This window comes from Clytia hemisphaerica, unplaced genomic scaffold (genome assembly GCF_902728285.1).
Source record: "Clytia hemisphaerica strain Z4C2 unplaced genomic scaffold, Clytia hemisphaerica genome assembly, whole genome shotgun sequence".
Lineage (NCBI taxonomy): Eukaryota > Metazoa > Cnidaria > Hydrozoa > Leptothecata > Clytiidae > Clytia > Clytia hemisphaerica.
Window position 1 is genome coordinate 255998 of NW_027103994.1, and position 19619 is coordinate 275616.

General features: G+C 32.7%; 1 protein-coding gene across 1 annotated transcript; it reads right to left on the reverse strand.

Annotated features, from left to right (window-relative positions):
* Positions 1–451: 451 nt before the first annotated feature.
* On the reverse strand, positions 452–19401 carry LOC136811210 (uncharacterized). The gene is made up of 4 exons (XM_067067824.1): positions 19278–19401; positions 7104–7147; positions 3394–3470; positions 452–988 (listed from the first exon to the last, which is right to left on the reverse strand). Exons 1-4 carry the CDS (start codon positions 19345–19347, stop codon positions 868–870), a joined length of 312 nt encoding a protein of 103 aa, XP_066923925.1. The 5' UTR covers positions 19348–19401; the 3' UTR covers positions 452–867.
* Between the last annotated feature and the right edge of the window lie 218 nt (positions 19402–19619).

Here is a 19619-nt window from a genome sequence, read left to right on the forward strand (position 1 = left end):
ACAAAATTGGCAAAAGAACCCTTGCAAAAATTCATACCTTATTTTCATACCTTAAAAGTGAGAGTCATGAACGAAAATAAGTCATTTATTCCCTGGAAACTTTGGAATAACCTTTCATCCCCCTGAAAAAATGAAAAAGTATTCCTTTATAACCCATGGAAATTCTTCTCCAACCCCTTTATAGATATATAATGGAATGGCCCAATTTAGGTCAAATTTGAAGTAAAACACGATGAATGCTTTCACTTTGAATAAGCAAACATAATAAAATTCACAAATTTTCAAATCAAAAAGGGGCCATTCCATTTGATATCTATACAGGGGAAAATTCGAGCAGAATTTCCAGGGGTCTAAGATAGTGTTTCTTTGTCCCAATATCCTACTCACTTAACAAGTTTTGGTAAAATCGTGTCTGATAGCAAAAATATCCAGATATCCTATCCCTATTTGGAAATATGTAAAGGTACTGGGCAGGATTACCATCCCCATTCGAATTTTTCAACAGTTAAAACGAAAAATCTGAATCCGCAGTTATAGAAAGCTAGATATTGTTCTACCCCTAATGGCAAGAAAACTTATATATTAAACTATATTTTTTTTAAATTTGCTTTGGCAAATTTACAAATAAAGGATAGAAATATACTTAGTTGAAACATGACGATGATTTGGTAAAGACTATAACGTTTATGATATGAAAAATCAATTCTGGTTGGAATGTTATTCATTCAATATCTTTTAGAGGTATCAGATTCTTCAAGAAGATAGTTCGCCGATACTCCGAGACAATTCATGCCCGAGGTCCACAATTGAAATTCTATCATCATAGCTTTTAACTCAACTACAAACATCCACGCATCAATCGAGATGTCAAGGTTGCTCGCTATTATCACTGGTGATAGATGAAGGTGGCCTCATATGAGCTGCTTTCTCCAAGAATGTCGATAAAAGGCTCAATTGCTTTTCCATTCTTTCGTGAATGCTTTCCAGTCTAGAAGAAAAAAAGGAGATGTTGATTGAACAAACTCTGTCTCGAATCAATAAATTCCTTTGGGACTTAATTATACAAAATATTTTTTTTTTCAAATCCGGGTTAATGAAATGTTCAATTCCCGGGGGGGGGGGGGGGGGGGGGTACTACTACCCTTGTCGACCGACGGGGGTGCTCCGCTGAGGTTCGAAAAATGGACCCTACGTGGGACTCGAAATTTGCGAAAAAAGTGACCCTGAATGGGACTGAAATTCCAAAATTTTCTCAAATTTTCTACTTTTTCCCCAAATTTTCCAAAAATAGGCACCCTACAAGGGACTGATTTTTCTATTTTGGTGTTTTTGCGACCCTACCTGGGACTCGTGGAGGTTAAAAAAGGTACCCTGACCAGCGGAGCATCCCCGTAACCCATTTTGCCCTAGTACCCCCCCGGGGTTCAATTGAATGGTGTTTTCCATCTCATCGTGGATATTCTTAACATCATTTCTAGAGTATTCTTAACTGTATTCTAAGGTTTGAGCTTAGGTTTGGATGCAAACCCAACCTAAATTTAACATGTAACATAGACATAAACTTCAATTAGTGAAGGTCTTGAGCATTAATGGGGTATTATTGACATTGATCAAGAAAAATGGCTTTAAAAAATACAGGTATAAGATCAGTTGCTAAATTCTACAATGGTGATATTCTTACCCTATTTTAAATTTCATCCTGGATATGCAAAACCTAAAACTATTTTGGCCTAGCTATTGTCAAGATATTCAAGTTATAAGTTTTTGACTTTTAGGATGAAAACAATAGAATTTCATCGTTACAACCATGTAAAAACCCAATTTTTAAATTCAAATGTGTAATGATGTTTTGACTTTAAAATTAATTTCTTTCTTCAAAGTTTTTGGTCAAATTCTTGTCATTTTGCCAAGAATAATTTGCAAAATTTGAAAATTGCAAATAATAAGAACAGCAAGTCTCAGCAATAGTTTGGTTTTAAACGAAAAAAAAGCAAAATTGTACCAAATCTGTGTATTTCAGTAAAAACAATGATTATTTGGAGGCTTAACAATAATTAGGTCGGACACGAAAAATTCTGAATAGCTATTTCATTCCGATTTCAAGACTTGCTGAAAACCATAAAATTCAAGACAAAGAAAACCTTCACTCTCCCTAACCTTTTCATTCTGACTTAGTATAGGAATTTTCCCTGACCACTGGGAACCCTGAGTGACCTAGGCTGCGCGCATCTCTAGATAAGTCTTTGTATTAAGGGATTACACGAAAAAATTTTGTTTTTTTTATTGTGTGATTCTTTTTATATTTTGTCACCAAAAAATAAAAGGGGAAACATTAAAATGTCGGAATGAGCATTAGACAAGAGTTTTTTCCTTCCCAATAGCCATTATCGATTGAAATCTTAATAAAGTCAACGATTCCTACCACAAAAACTCTTGCCTAGAAAAAAGTTACTGGGTGTAATTCTTGAGGTCGATTCGCATATTCTACCGGGTGCACCACAAAAAAGTTTCTCTCTTTAAGATTAATTTTGTCGAAATCCAAAAATTTTAAAAGAACCAATTCTTTTCCATTGGAAAGAAGAAAGATAAACTTAAATTTTGATGGGTCATTTATTAAATTCGATTGATTAGATCAAAAGTTATGCTCAATTGAATAAAAAAAATTACTTTTAGAAAGTGCTCAAAAACGTTGAAAATCGAGCTATCAAATTTTTATTTTAGAATTGGCAATTGCAATAGCCTTAACCTGATTAAGAGCATTTTTTAGTAAATAAACACATAAATTTTGAAACTGAATGCTCGAAAGGGTTTAAAATCTTCAAAATCATTTTGATTTACTTTTACAAATGTTTTCCTTAGATTTTTGGTTCTAGACTGGATAAAGTCTATTTATAGCTAGATTTACCTCAAAACCAATATTTGGTGTATTTTTATGAATTTTACCAGATTTTTTGGAATTTTTCAACGAATACTCTTCCTTTTATTGGAATTCAACCTTCCTTTATACAACAAAAGGTGATCTAGACAGCTAATACTGTTTTTAATGACTGAATCGAAACTACTGATGTATCATATAATTATGCTTCTGTTTAATTTGATAGGTAAATTTTTAACGTTTTTGGGAATTTTATGAAAGTAACTTTTTTATTCAACTGAACATAACTTTTGATCTAATGAACCAAATTTAATAAATGACCCATCAAAATTTAAGTTTGTCTTTCTTCTTTCCGATGAAAAAGGATTGGTTAGTTTTAAATTTTTAGACCTCGAGAAAATTCACTTTAAAGAGAGTAACTTTCTTGTGGCGAACCCGGTATATTAAAACATTTGAGATAATGCTTGCAGCTTATGAATAATCTGGGCATGACCTCAATAGAAGAATTTTATCCTTACTTTTTCTCCCGTGTCGAGGTGAATTCTTCCACTTTCTTGATATCATCCATTAAAAGGACATCTCCAATTTGATATTTCTTTAAAAAAATAAACAGAGGGAAAATAAAGAAAAAACACTAAAGATTTATAAAACTCCATCCCTACCAAACAATGGTTTGCATCTCGTTGATGTTTAAGTAAGCCGTTTTCAAATGTACACGTTTTTTTATAACAAACTATATTAGAACATAAGGCTTCAATGACCAAAAATATTAAGAACAAGCTAAGAAAATTTTCAAAACACCCGATTTCCAAGGAAAATGAACAAAATTTTTCACAAATGGTGAAAATAAGAACATGTTAAGAATATTTTTAGGCTTGAATCTCATCAATTGTGTGGATGAATTAAAACAAAAGTGCTCGATACCAATAATCCGAAAATCAAAGATGGAGCTTCCATAAATCAAATATATTTCATTCACAAGTTAAAAATTTTCTACACATTACTAATAGTTTCATGCTGCTTACAGCAACAATCATCAGATGTAAATGAAAATCAAAAACATACTAGGCTTGAATCTCAAAAAGTTAAGAACATTCTGAGGTTACAAAATTTTGGATGTTCGTGTGCCAAGGCAAAAGAAAAAACTCTAGCAAAAGCATCCCAAATTTGCTCTTTTCTCTGTAAAATTGATAGTTAGAAAGGACCCAATTGCAGGTTTGATGTTCCTAAAGAATTGTTTGTAAAATCGATGGTCTGAAAGGACCCAATTGTAGATTTGATGTTCCCAATAGATTTGATGTTCCTAATTGGTTGTAAAATTAATGGTTTGAAAGGACCCAATTGTAGATTGTTTCCTAAAGAATTGGTTGTAAAAATTAAATGGTTTGAAAGGACCCAATTGTAGATTTGATGTTCCTAAAGAATTGGTTGTAAAATTAACGGTTTGAAAGGACCCAATTGTAGATTTGATGTTCCTAAAGAATTGGTTGTAAAATTAATGGTTTGAAAGGACCCAATTGTAGATTTGATGTTCCTAAAGAATTGGTTGTAAAATTAATGGTTTGAAAGGACCCAATTGTAGATTGATTTGATGTTCCTAAAGAATTGGTTGTAAAATTAATGGTTTGAAAGGACCCAATTGTAGATTTGATGTTCCTAAAGAATTGGTTGTAAAATTAATGGTTTGAAAGGACCCAATTGTAGATTTGATGTTCCTAAAGAATTGGTTGTAAAATTAACGGTTTGAAAGGACCCAATTGTAGATTTCATGTTCCTAAAGGGTTTGAATTGTAGATTTGTAAAATTAAAATGGTTTGAAAGGACCCAATTGTAGATTTCATGTTTCTAAAGAATTGGTTGTAAAATTAATGGTTTGAAAGGACCCAATTGTAGATTTGATGTTCCTAAAGAATTGGTTGTAAAATTAATGGTTTGAAAGGACTCAATTGTAGATTTGATGTTCCTAAAGAATTGGTTGTAAAATTAAAATGGTTTGAAAGGACCCCAATTGTAGATTTGATGTTCCCAAAGAATTGGTTGTAAAATTAATGGTTTGAAAGGACCCAATTGTAGATTTGATGTTCCTAAAGAATTGGTTGTAAAATTGTAAACGGTTTGAAAGGACCCAATTGTAGATTTCATGTTTTCCTAAAGAATTGGTTGTAAAATTAATGGGTTTGAAAGGACCCAATTGTAGATTTGATGTTTCCTAAAGAATGGTTGTTGTTGCAAAATTAATGGTTTGAAAGGACCCAATTGTAGATTTGATGTTCCTAAAGAATTGGTTGTAAAATTAACGGTTTGAAAGGACCCAAGTGTAGATTTGATGTTCCTAAAGAATTGGTTGTAAAATTAATGGTTTGAAAGGACCCAATTGTAGATTTGATGTTCCTAAAGAATTGGTTGTAAAATTAATGGTTTGAAAGGACCCAATTGTAGATTTGATGTTCCCAAAGAATTGGTTTGTAAAATTAATGGTTTGAAAGGACCCAATTGTAGATTTGAAAATGTTTAAAAGGACCTTAGATTTGAGAATTGGTTGTAAAATTAACGGATTTGAAAGAATTGACCCAATTGTAGATTTCATGTTTCTAAAGAATTGGTTGTAAAATTAATGGTTTGAAAGGACCCAATTGTAGATTTGATGTTCCTAAAGAATTGGTTGTAAAATTAATGGTTTGAAAGGACCCAATTGTAGATTTGATGTTCCTAAAGAATTGGTTGTAAAATTAACGGTTTGAAAGGACCCAAGTGTAGATTTGATGTTCCTAAAGAATTGGTTGTAAAATTAATGGTTTGAAAGGACTCAATTGTAGATTTGATGTTCCTAAAGAATTGGTTTGTAAAATTAATGGTTTGAAAGGGACCCAATTGTAGATTGATGTTCCTAAAGAATTGGTTTGTAAAATTAATGGTTTTGAAAGGACCCAATTGTAGATTTGATGTTCCTAAAGAATTGGTTGTAAAATTAATGGTTTGAAAGGACCCAATTGTAGATTTGATGTTCCCAAAGAATTGGTTGTAAAATTAATGGTTTGAAAGGACCCAATTGTAGATTTGATGTTCCTAAAGAATTCGTTGCAAAATTAATGGTTTGAAAGGACCCAATTGTAGATTTGATGTTCCTAAAGAATTGGTTGTAAAATTAATGGTTTGAAAGGACTCAATTGTAGATTTGATGTTCTTAAAGAATTGGTTGTAAAATTGATGGTTTGAAAGGACTCAATTGTAGATTTGATGTTCCTAAAGAATTGGTTGTAAAATTAATGGTTTGAAAGGACCCAATTGTAGATTTGATGTTCCTAAAGAATTGGTTGTAAAATTAATGGTTTGAAAGGACCCAATTGTAGATTTGATGTTCCTAAAGAATTGGTTGTAAAATTAATGGTTTGAAAGGACCCAATTGTAGATTTGATTTTCCTAAAGAATTGGTTGTAAAATTAATGGTTTGAAAGGACCTAATTGTAGATTTGATGTTCCTAAAGAAATTTGTGTTACGTTTAAACAGTGGAAATTATCTGTCGAATAAGCTATTATATCACGTTAATATATATATAATATAACATTTAGAAAGGAATGCCAAAATCCCGGGCAAAATGTCCTTTATAACCACAAATAACACCACTCCCTTATTGATATTAAAATCTTATTTGGTTCACTCATAAATCATTAAGCAACGCTAATGACAATGCACAATAATTATGTCTGGTCGATTTAATGATCAATTATCTCTTTTCATAATACTGAAATTTTTAATGATCCTTTTTAAAATTCTTTCCCAGGGACTAAATCATAAATATTGATTTCCAAGGAAACCTTTTGACCTTATTCTCTATTACTGCTCCATTATCATTATCCGTAATTTTAAGATTATAAATTTAAATTTTTATTGATACACCTCTTTCGAATTTTCGATTTGGGTTGGGTCAACAAAATAAATTTTGTCACCGTGACTTTAACTACAATAAAAAGTTTTAAAAAGTTTTCTGTAACTGTTTCTGTCTAGACCAGAAACTTTTGATGAATCTTTGAAAAGTTTTTTGTTTTAGAAACCGATTTGTATATAATATGTTTTCTTTCCGTCATTTGAGGTGGGGGCCACTGGCAACTTTTTCATCAAAGTGAAACACTTTTCGTTTTCAAATGTTTCTATTTGGTGAAAAATGTTTCAAGTGGCCCCAAACCTTTAACAAAAGTTTGCTAGTTCTTACAAATAGAAATTAAATACCTTGTCAAGTTCCATGTGCGCCTTCCATTGATTCTCAAGCCAGTCTATGATTAAAAAAGAAAATACCCATGATAAATCCCATGCCCTGATCACCCATGTAGATAATGAAATCCTTGGAGTTTATTGAAGATTAAGAACAGCGCATGGGCAAACAATGCATTCATTCCAATTAATTTGACACTCTTTTTATAATAACCAGTAAATTTTCGCTCAGGCTGGGTTGTTCTTAATTTTTTGAAATTTTCTAATGATGTTAAAATTTAAAACTTGAAATGGGTTTAAAATCTGCTAAAATCAGCACTTTCTTGGTGATTTCTACAATTTGAGACTGATTTAATTTGTTCTTAGGTTTTGGCTAACTTTCAATCTCGTGTTCTTATAAAGTTGTTCTTATAAAAAAGCGTGTATTTTCACCCCTCTTAAATTTGATGTTTTTGTTCAACAAAATGATGAACAGAAAATGAGCCGAGAAAAATAGCAACGTTAATTCTGCCGTGACCTGACAAAAGGAAGTAACTGCATTTTTCTTATTTAAAGATAATTGCATAAACGAGTTTACCTTATTCATGATTAATGGTATCGTTTTAAGATCAAAACCTTCGCTGATTGTGAAAGACCAAACCCTAGAATAGTATAATATTTAAAAGGCAGGAGTTAAAAGGAGTTTAACATCTTGATTTTGGAAAAAGTTTTACTCTACTCAAGCTCTTTCAAGCTAAAAATTTTAAAGTTACTTCTTTTTGTCAGAAAATAAACTGCAAAATATTGCAAGCAACTTTAATTTTTCAGGCTATAAAAAGAAGTAAGTGACTTACTTCCTTTTGTCAGAAAATAAAATGAAACTTTAGTCCAAAAAAAAATTGATAAAAAGAAGTCGTTTACTAGAAATCAACTACTGGAAAACACAAGCTGAACTCTTAGGAGTTGATTTTTGCAAAAATATAAATTTTCGAAAATTGATGGTAACTTCCTTTTGTCAGATCGTCAGATCACGGCAGAATTATAACAATTCATGAAAAATCTTGATAAAAATCATTTTGTTAAGTTTGGATTTTCCAGGGTCGAAAGACATCAAATACACGTTTTTTTATAAGAACAAACTATATAAGAACATAAGGCTTCGATGGCCAAAATATTAAGTTAAGAACATTTTAAGGCTTTGCGCACTCGAAAACACCCGATGTTTTAAAAAAATAGGTAAAAATGGTCACAATATGATGAACATTTTTAAGAACATTGTCATGCTTAAAACCCAAAAAGGTAAGAACATCCAAAGGCTTCAAAAATTTTGGAAGTTCTTATTAAAAAAAGTGTATTCCTATGTAACTACTTTCTTTCTTGGAAACCTGACGTCATTCAACCATGACCATGATATAACTATTGATACTTCTAAAATCAACTACTGATCAAATTATAAGCGCTTGACCTACCTACTATAAATTTCAAAACTAAGATGTAACATCAGACTAGTCAAATGGTTGGCATAGCAAAAATTCAAGTGCTTTTTTTGAAAGACACGCACTTGACACGTGAAAATAGTTCTCGTTTTTAAAGCTCTATTATACAATCAGGATAATTAGGGATGGAATTTTTTCCGCTTTCGATTTTAGTAGTGTTACTTATGCGATTTCCCTTTTTTTATAAGCCATCCCAATTTTCGGCTCAAGGCTGCATAGTTGTTAAGGATTTTCCAGTACTTCAGCAAAAAATGCTTAGCAATTTCAAAATTTTTGGCTTTTTATCTCATTTTATATCCAAAATACCTCAAATTTGGTATTCTAATACCATCGGTACGCTTTGTCAAATAATGCCGAAAAATGCCTCTTTTTCAGGCGTTTTTGGTTCTTTTCCCGGTTCATGCTCAGTTTCAGGGTTAGGTTAGTAAGGCCAAGTTGCTTAATTCTTTTGGTCATTCTCAGGGCTAGACCCTTAGCAACTCAGTTGCTTATAATAAAACAATGTGTAACCAGCATAAAAGAATTAATAAGTACTGAGCTCTTTAATTGTGACTGGAATCATCATCCACTCAACTCTTAAAAACAGAATGCATTTACTGCTCTACCACCAGGTATATGATGTAGAACGATGTCCGTTAAAATATGCGTTATAAAGTAATAGTAAAGATGTTTTTTATCTATAATCATGTCCTTCAGTTTTCCTAAACATCAGTATCATGGTGACAGGGGGCAGTGCTCGTCCCTCTAACAACCGATTTTTTCGGGGCGCAGAAAGACAAGGGAAGAAAAAAGGCGCCTCTGATTACTAATTTCGGCATCTCTTTGCTTTTTTTACAGAATTAAAAGTTTTCAGCTAAAAAGAATAGATGTAGATGTACCCAAAAATTCGCTTGCCTGATTCTTACAAACATATTTTACCTTTAATTAGGGGCGCCCAAATACCAAATACCCAGTTTGACCAAATTTTGGTCGATCAACCACGCTTCTGCTAAACATGAAACTTTTTTTCGAACCTAGTCGTCTAGCATGCTAGACAAATATTTGATGCATAATCGACAGAAATTCGTTGAATTACACCGGGTGACCCACGAAAAATTTCAGACGTTTCTCGACGTCTTGAGGGCCAAACAAATGTCCTAAAGTGCTTGGAGTTTTGATATTTGGAGAGTAGGTATCCTAACTAAAAATTTGAGTTATTCCTTTTTAAATTTGACTAGGATAGAAAAAATTTATTTTTCAGAGAGTGTAAAAATCATGTATAAAGAGGTGTTGAATTAGACGTTTTCGATATGATTATTAATTAAAAAATTACCCTTTCTTTATGAGAACAATTTTAAACAAGAATAATGAGCCTAAAAAACTCCGAAAATAAGAACAATATAAGAGCAATGCCGAGACTTCTAAATAAATTAAATAAATTGACTCTAAACTTAACGTGAATTAATAAAAATTGGATTTCAAGCAAGCCTAAATTAATAAGCTAAGGAAAAGAAACTAATAACAGCCACACCCATCAAAAGTTTACTGGCTCTTTAAAGTGATTAGGATATCAAGCCCAGTTTGATTTTTTGGATCAGTTTATGTCGATCACAAAATAAAGCGATCAAAGCGATCAAAACAAGTGATACTTTTATGGACCTACCTGGTTATGCATTTAACACATATATAATTGATATCTAACGTGAGCGTGACCATTAAACAATCATTCAGAACAAAAATAGTAACCATCTATTAAAATTAGTCGTTTGTTTCTTATAAAAAAACGTTAAGAAACCAAAATTTTATGCTCTTGAAATATTCTTTCATATTCAAAACTTCGTGAGCAAAATAACATATCTCATCAAAAAATTCAGTAATTTTAAGAACATTGATGTATGCTTATAAATAGTGATTCTTATAGATAAAGATGCCTTTTTTGAGCTGAAAAATTCTGTTTTCACAAAAATCTGCTTGAGCCATCTTTTACCTACTTTCATGCAAAAAGTCAGAAAAAAACAATGATCCAATATTTCACGAATTCCAAAAAACCCTTTTTTAAGCAGTTTTTTAGCTGAATTTTACCCCAATTTCTTTTTTCCAAAAATCGAGCTCCATCACATTCGAGGGTTTATAGTTATGCATCTTTGTGCAAAAAATCATAAAGAATGAAAGAGCCAATCTCGAGAAAAGCTAATACCTAAAAAATTGATAATGCGGTACCTTACTTTCATGCAAAAAATCAGAAAAAATTAGTGATCCTTTTCACAAAGTCCAAAAAACCTACTTTTTAGCCGTTTTTTGGCCCAAATTTGCCCCCAAATTATTTTTTTTTCGAAAATCGGGCTCCGTCACATTCGAGGGTTTAAGGCTATCTTTGTGCAAAAAATCAGGAGGAAAGCTAATAACGAACGAACGGACGGACGGACAAAGGTTAATTTATAGGACCTCCAGGTAGGTCCAATAACCTACTCCATCAGACATCACATCACCAGTACTTTTGATTGCGAGCCTTTGTATGCACCTATTTCTTCACCATTTACACCATTTACACCTCAAATCATGTTCATGATCAAAGTTACAGGAAATTAACTTAAATAACTTGGATTAATTAATTGGTCAGCCGTGATGACCCTTTAAATCTCTTTTTTCATTTTCATAAGACGACAAAAAGTGAAGGCGTTTCGCCTTTTTTGGTCGGGCGTGGGCGGAATTGTTGATGATTGTCATCCGATCGGGTTAAGTTTGGCTTTCCGATCTGTGTATTTGCTCTCCAGCTTTTTTCGGGCAGCGTTCCGGTTGGGATACGCTTTCAATTCATCCAATCGGGCTAAGTTTGGTTTCCCGATATGTGTCAAAAGCAATTCAATATGGCTGCCAAAGCGGTGCTTTTTCGTTCGTTCTGTGTTTATCTCTTGCCAGCTTTTATTTATACAATCATTATATTTTGTTGAAATGGCTTTTAAACTTATAACTAAGGAAGATACAACACTGGAGTTAGATTATAAAGATGTTCTTTTCTTTAAAGTATGAAGATTTTAACTTATTTGCTCAAGTTTTTTCCTGTATTGTGAGTTATTTTTTTACCTGATAGACCTCATTATTTTGTAGCATGAAAACATATTTTTTCATTTTGGACTTGAATATAGAATAACCACCAACAATTACTGGAGTGTATATATATTACAGTTCACAGCTTAATTATCTGATTATTCACAAAAATAATGTTTTCTTGAACTTGGTGTTTTCCTTTTGATTTGGTTTTTGATTTGAGATAATATTGACAAAGCGTAAATAGAATTTGATCAAGTATATTAAAGTACCGCTCCTATGTGAATTTGAGAAAGACCGAGGCTCTTCATCAAATTATTGACACAAAAAAGATTTTTTTCTAGACTTGTGCGTTTTTCACTGCCACTACTGGCAATTACGTTTTTTTTTGGACCGACAGGAGATAATTATGATAAAGCGTAAATGGAAATTGATCAAGTATATTAAAGTACAGCTCCTATGTAAATTTGAGAAAGAACAAAGTTCTTTATCAAATTATTGACGCACAAATGATTTTTTTCTAGACTTGCGTTTTTCACTGGCAGTTACGTTTGTTTTTTTGGACCGACTTGGAGATAATTATGATAAAGCGTAAATGGAAATTGATCAAGTATATATATTAAAGTATTGCTCCTATGTGAATTTGAAAAAGACCGAAGTTCTTCATGAAACTACTGACGCAAAAATGATTTTTTTCTAGACTTGCGTTTTTCACTGGCAGTTTATTTGTTTTTTGGACCGACTTGGAGATAATGATGATAAAGCGTAAATGGAAATTGAACAAGTATATTAAAGTACCGCTCCTATGTCAATTTGAAAAAGACCGAAGTTCTTCATCAAATTATTGACGTAAAAATGATATTTTCTAGACTTAAGTTTTCACTGCGATTTGAAAGCAGACACTTGCATTTGTTCTTTTTGACTTGGAGATAATTATGATCAAGCTTAAATGGAAATTAATCAAGTATATATATTTAAAGTGCAGCTCCTATGTAAATGGCGGTGATTTGATGGCAGACACTTACACATTCTGGACTAATAATGATAAATGATAAATGTATATAAAAATGGGCTGAAATGGGTTAAATAAGCCTAAATATGCTTAAGTCCAGGAAAAAAACAATGATAAAACCATGCATAATTATTACAATATGCATGATACAGTAATTATGCATGGCTCTATCATTGTTTTTATGGCTGGACTACATAATTATTCAACAGGACGTCCTCTTTGAAAAAAGGTCTATTTTTTAATAGATAAATATTGCACTTTTAAGCATATTTAGGCTCAGATTAGGGAAAATACTGTACAATAAACAGTCTTTCTGGGACGACATCAGGTAGGTATGCTAAACATAAAACTTTAAATTTGAATAAATTTTAAATAGTATTTTGGGTGTCGGTGTAAACCTTATTTTGAATTTTTCATTGCTTATTATAAAAAACATGAAATTTTAAACTATTTCTCTGGAGTTAAGATGAATAAGAATGACACCATTTTAACTTTTACTGATTTACAGCTTCTTTGTTTTTGAAACTTTTTTGATTTTTTATCCAGCTTGAGCTTGAATATAATTATAAGTCTAAGCTTAATAAAAAATGAAAAGTGTATAACTTTTTTGTGATTTTTGATGCCTTGCATTTAACTTCCTTGCAACGATTTTATTTCTTGAATCTGTTGTTGATGTAGCCTTTTGTTGCTGTTCATCTGTATATCTAATCTTTATTATCTAAATATCTATCCTAACTAAGAGACGAATAATTATTCTGTCATACAGATTGTAACATGGCATATTTTCGTCAATTTTTAACAACATATCTTTCTAATCATATTAAGCAATTTAGGCTGACCTTCCAGCGCAGCTGGTTTATTCACAATTTATTCATCTTTGGATCAAAAGATACAATTTTTCATCTTTGGTGAAAAAAAAAGGAAAAAAAAGAAAATGGAACCCATCCCATTTTTCTTGTAATAAAAACATATCCATTTTTATTTAAAAGATTAAAAGACAGGCCCCAACATAGATACTTCCTTTGGTCGGAAATGCAGGACTTTGCGAAATAAAAGATAAGCATGTGACTGGTAAAATAATGGGCATTTTACAAATTTTCGTATCATTTCCAAAATTATTCGAACATTGAATATTTTATCACTGCTTCACAGACAGACAGAGAGACAGCATGTTTTACTTTTTTTTGTATATCTTATCAGTAAAAAAGCTATCAGTAAAAAATTGCATCACTTGCCCACTGACCTTTATACATCCCGACCAACCAAAATTCTTTGATCGGAGTTTTTTGAAAAGTAGTACCCTAATGATGGCGGCAATACTCAATAGCAGTGCAAATGTATCGAGAGCACTAGATATACGTTTCCTCGAACACTTTTGATGATGTAGCGCCGTTAGACGTAAATTTTAACACTGCACTGACTACTTTGCGGGTATCAATTCAAAAACAACTTCGATCAAAGATGGTGGATTAAGCTTGGTCCAGGGATATATGAAGTTCAGTGCACTTGCCGAAAGAATGTTGGGTTTTAATAGAATTTCAGGCTGGAAAAAAAAAGCAAAGGATGAACCTTCTTTAGCTTTTATCAAAATTTTTACATAAAGCTGATATTTAAAATCTGCTCCTCTAAAGAATCCTGCATTAATACCACGCATGCGTAATTTGTTGTTCTTTTAAACCACCTGTAGTTATTCCCGTGATAAACAAAGAAGGAATGAATCCGTAGGGGTGGTACAATCATTTTCGGTCGGGGTTGTGGACGGCAAAACTCGTCGTTTTTATGAAATTTGTCGTTCTTTTTGTCTATTTTTAGTTAATGCAGGGTTCGTTAGATAAACCCCCTCAAAAACACACTCCTTCGTTTAATTTACAGCTTTAGTGCCCCCCCCCTAATAAGTCATACGAGTATAAACTTAGTCTAGCAAGCAAGACGACTAATTTATACATAGTAGAAATAAAGCAAAAAGTAATGAATGGAACAATTTTAGTCGTCTAGAAACCTTTGTGCACTAACTCCAAACAAAAGAAAAGTGTCAATATTGCAATTATAATTTTTTCCTGCTCAAAATAATTCTTGAGAAAAAAAATATGTGTGGATTTGTGTATTGAAAGTTTTCATTTGAGTTGATTCTTCCAGTCGTTTATACAAACTAAATCCCATATTATTATTTGGTATTATTAGTATTACACGCATTATAAACGACTCCAGTCTAGTATAAACTACATGATTCAATAAATAAATTGGCATTTCTTTCAATCATCAATTATAAAAAAATTGAAAAGTTAGGGTCTGAATCTGTTTCTATGGTAACGGTCTCGGAAGGCAATTCAGCGAATTTATGTATTTGAACTTTTGAGAACGGCGGAGTTACTGAAACGATTTTCCTTAAGGGAAGAAATTTTCGCGGAACAAATTTTCGCGGTTTTATGACAAATCCGCGAGATTAAATTCAGCGAAACAAGAATATTCTCATGATTTAAAAGATCGTCAATAAAATTGGTGTTTTTGGGGCTAAATAAGCCATAATTTACACAAAAATTCTTCTCAACCGCAAAATTAAATTCCGCGAAAATTTCTCCCCTTAAAGTAGAAATTTGGAACAGCCCGCAGTACTGACCCAAAATTAAGTGACAATAAGAGTTCTGATGATTTACCGTCGTCCTCAGTAAATCAGAATCTAGACAAAAAAAATCAGAATCTAACTTTCTCCGTCATACACGTTTTTTTATAAGAACATCCAAAATTTCTTGATATTCTTAACTTGTTCTTATTTTTACTATTTTTACCCATTTTCCAAAGAAATTGGGTGTTCTCGAGTTCGCAAAGCCCGAAAATGTTCTTAACCTGTTCTTTACATTTTTTTCATCGGAGCCTTATATTCTTATATAGTTTGTTCTTATAAAAAAAGAACGTGTATAAAATTGATGTTCAATTTGCGTGGGGTCGAGAATTAAAAGTTTCCGAATATATTTATTGGAAGTGTAAATGGATAGGTTCTCTATTGCTCTCTACAATCAAAACAGCATTATGGCCTAATGTCACAAAAAGTTGTTAGGTGTAAATGAGAAATGTCACAAAAAGTTGCAAGGTGTAAATGAGTAGAGTGCACTCTACAATAAGTATTTTTTATAGAGATGTACAATTTTTTTCATAAGGATCAATAAATTTTTGCCGAGACTCGCTGTTCTTATTTTTTTAGTACTTTGGGCCTAAAATTGTTCTAATAGTAATCCGTTTTACCCATTTTTTTTACTAATTTGACACTTAATTCGCCTAAAGTTTAGCCTTTTCAGGCTCAGCATTGTTCTCGAATTGTTCTTATTTTTCCGAAATTTTTGAGCATTGTTCTTATAAAATTGTTCTTTAAAAAAAAAGAGTTCACAATTGTTCTTTATTATAGAGACCAATTTCATATGATTTAGAAAAACCATTATTTAATTGAAGTTTCAGTAAGGATTTTATCACTGTTCATTTAATTGATTTGAATATAAAATTATAGATTTGAAAATGAATTTTTTGGTGAAAATGTTAAAGAGAATTTTTAATGAGGCAGAAAATGAAGTTTGCAAAAATAAAATTGGCCGAAACTCGAACAAAATGCGTCTTCATATTATTAAAAAGAACAAAGGGAACATTCAAAACCGTGAAAAGCGAAATCCGCGAAAGATTTAATTTTTGATATAAATAGATAGTTGGAAAGCGATACTTTAGATCACCAATCTAGAACTCGAGACATTCTTTTCGATTGACTTCACGGGTCTGCTGAATCAGCTATATATGAACAAAACGGAATAATTGGAGAGGTCACTCTGTCCGAACTCGAACCGGGAACCCCAGCTTTGAGTCGCGGACCCCAAAAACATTCGACCATATATAGCTTCTTATAAAAAGAAAGTCAATAACCATTAAGACAATTACCGATGCGGCACTGGAGATTAGGAGTCGTAAGGCGATATGGTTTGCCCTGGACTTTTCTTCTTTCTGCTGCCATCAACAATACAAATAATTGCAACCATTTTCTTCATACCACCATGTATCATTGCAGCTTTTGGGAATACATTTTGTCTCATTGTTCTTTGGCAACCTTCACAACGATCAAAATCGAACAAAATTGTAACGTATCTCACTTTAAGTGATTGTTTGGTTGGTTATGTAAGCCTCCCATTGACTATATGGTTAATAAACTTTGCTCGAGACGGAGATAAGACAACCTGCCATATAATCATAGTTTATTTATTAACAGGACTATGGTTGGTTAGTTGTTCTACATGTACTATAGTGTTCATTGCATTTGAACGATATGTCTCTATCTCAAAACCCGCTCAATATCATGATATTTTGACCCACCGAAAAATCAACATCATCATTGGCCTGTATTGTTCCATAACGCTCATGTTCGGAATAGGCAGCAACATCTATCCCATTGTTTACATGGTTGGTACCCAGTTTCTTGTAATAGTATCCACGATAATCTTATGTTGTAGCTATTATTTCGTTTGGAAAGGATTTCGACAGAGTGGGAAACGCCTTGCTCAAGATACCAACAGGCCCAATCAAGTTGCAGAGAGGAAAAGGCATGAGCAGGAACAAAAACTGGTCAATAAAGTGTTGACCTTGATTGCCTTCTACTTGGTAGCTTTTGTCCCTGCTTTATTCTTCAACGTGTTGTTGCTTATACTATTTTGGTTACAACCTGATGTTGTATCAGAGGATGTTTTGAAAAATATAAATTTGTTCGTTACGTATACCAGCCTGTCCAATTCTTGCTTCAACCCTTTCATTTATGTGTGGAAAGATGCAGGGTTCAGACTTGCTTGTAAACGCTTGCTTCGAAGGCGTGGTGTGTTCGCCCCACCAAGAATCACCAATCAAAGGAACCAAACATCTAGTTTGTGAAACCTCAGTATTGACTTATCATTGTTGTAGAACTAACCTCTTTACAATTACACGAGATTTTACTGTTCCAGAGTTGATTTTAATGTGTGCACTGTATCGGTTTTACATTATACCAATTTGCACCTGTATCTAACCTTAAACACTTAAAAGCCACAATACACTTTACAATACATGAAGCTTCCAAACCTTTTCGTAGGGGACAGTGTGCAGGCTAAGAGGCTGTTTATATGGAGCTGGCTTAGTGAGGCACATCACGTGATTTATTTTTAGTCATTTGATTCGTCTAAAAATATGAAAATCCATCCCACCTCACCTAGCCGAGCCGGGCCGGGCCAGCCTGCCTCCATATAAACAGCTTCTTAGCATTCACACTGTCTCGTCGTGGTGTTCCAAAGTCCACGAAAAAGATGAGCTCATAAGAGTTCAATCTATTCTGTCCTGTATATTTTACCCTTTACCCTCTCGAATAAAAGTTGAGATTGGTATTTTTTCTTGGCTGAGTGTTTACACGTCTGAGATAATACCGAGTTTATGTATCTGAGGATATCGAGGGCGACGGTAAGTGAAATCGATACAGAACAAAGTCGATAGTTGATGTACAGCTCTATATTGCCTTTGCTCACCTAAACAGACGACGTTATCTTGGTGTTTTTACCGTCGTCGAGCAAAGTGGACGGTGATTTTGGAGACATGTCAGCTTTGCTTTATACCGTCCTCCTCGATTAATCTCGAATACATAAACTCGCTAATGTTCGCACGTGACGGTTCTGTTCCGGTCTGAAACGAAATGAAGCCATTCTATTGGTTGGAAGTGACGTAAGATCTGAATGTACCAATAGAAACTGCTTCATTTCGTTTCGGAGCAAAACGGAACAGTAATGTGTGAACGTGGTTGAAATTTAAGAAAAACAAGTGATACTTTTATGGACCTACCTGGTTATGCATTTAAGACATATAATTGATATCTACGTGAGCGTGACCATTAAACAATCATTCAGAACACAAATAGTGACGATCTATTAAAATTAGTTGTTTGTTTCTTATAAAAAAACGCTTAGAAACCAAAATTTCATGCTCTTGAAATATTCTTTCATATTTAGCAATTTGGTTAAGAACATTGGTGTATGCTTATTAATAGTGATTCTTATAGATAAAGATGCATTTTTTGAGCTGAAAAATTCTTTTTTTACAAAAATCGACTTGGGCCATCTTTTACCTATTTTCATGCAAAAAGTCAGAAAAAAACAACGATCCATTATTTCATAAAAACCCTATTTTTAGGTGTTTTTTAGCTGAAACTTACCCAAAATCTGCTTGAGCCATCTTTTGCCTATGATGGTACCCTACTTTCATATCAGAAAATATCCGAAAACCCGTATTTTAGCCGTTTTTTGGCCCAAATTTGGCCAAAATATTTTTTTTGAAAATCGGGCTCCGTCTCATTTTGGCCACCATCATTTTGCATCTTTGTACCAAAAATCAAAAGATTCCTATGATTCAATCCTGAGAAAAGGTGGTAACAGACGAACGAACGAACAGACGAAATAACACAGGTTAATTTATAGGACCTCCACCCTACCGGGGTAGGTCAAAAAAAAGTATTTTAAGAGAGTTTTTCCTTAACTGGGACTGGAAACAAGTTTAAATTATAGAATGAATTGAATAATAGATATTCGAATTAACAAGAGTCTACTGCATTTTTACTTAAAAGAATTTTTAGTTTATTAATATTTTTAAGTCCCATAAGAGCCCAGAATTTTTTTTAAAAACTTTAGCACTTACCTCTATACTCGTTGATGGTGATATTGAAAGATCTTTTCCCGTCATCCAATGTTTCCATTTGACATTTCATAAATTCAATATCCTTCTCGAAAAATTCGTTAGCCTTTGTAAAGTAAGAAAAAATATAGCACTTGATTAGATAATAAAAATGTAAATTGAAATTTCAAAATTAGCTTTTGGGAATTCTATCAAAATTCACAGTTAGTAGGATGTAGTACCTTAAACTTTCAGAAATTACACTAGCCGTCACCCAGCGTCGCAACCGCCGAAACGGGATAAGCTGAACATTTCAAGCCCTTTGGATAGTGCATATTTTCATTATTTCAAACAGAATACAGGGTG

Coding starts and splice junctions, on each gene's coding strand:
- LOC136811210 (XM_067067824.1), bottom strand. CDS start 19,347: ATGAAATGTCAAATGGAAACATTGGATGACGGGAAAAGATCTTTCAAT. Junction 7,148..19,277: donor CACCATCAACGAGTATAGAG/GTAAGTGCTAAA, acceptor TTTTAATCATAG/ACTGGCTTGAGAATCAATGG. Junction 989..3,393: donor ACCTCGACACGGGAGAAAAA/GTAAGGATAAAA, acceptor TTTTTCTTCTAG/ACTGGAAAGCATTCACGAAA.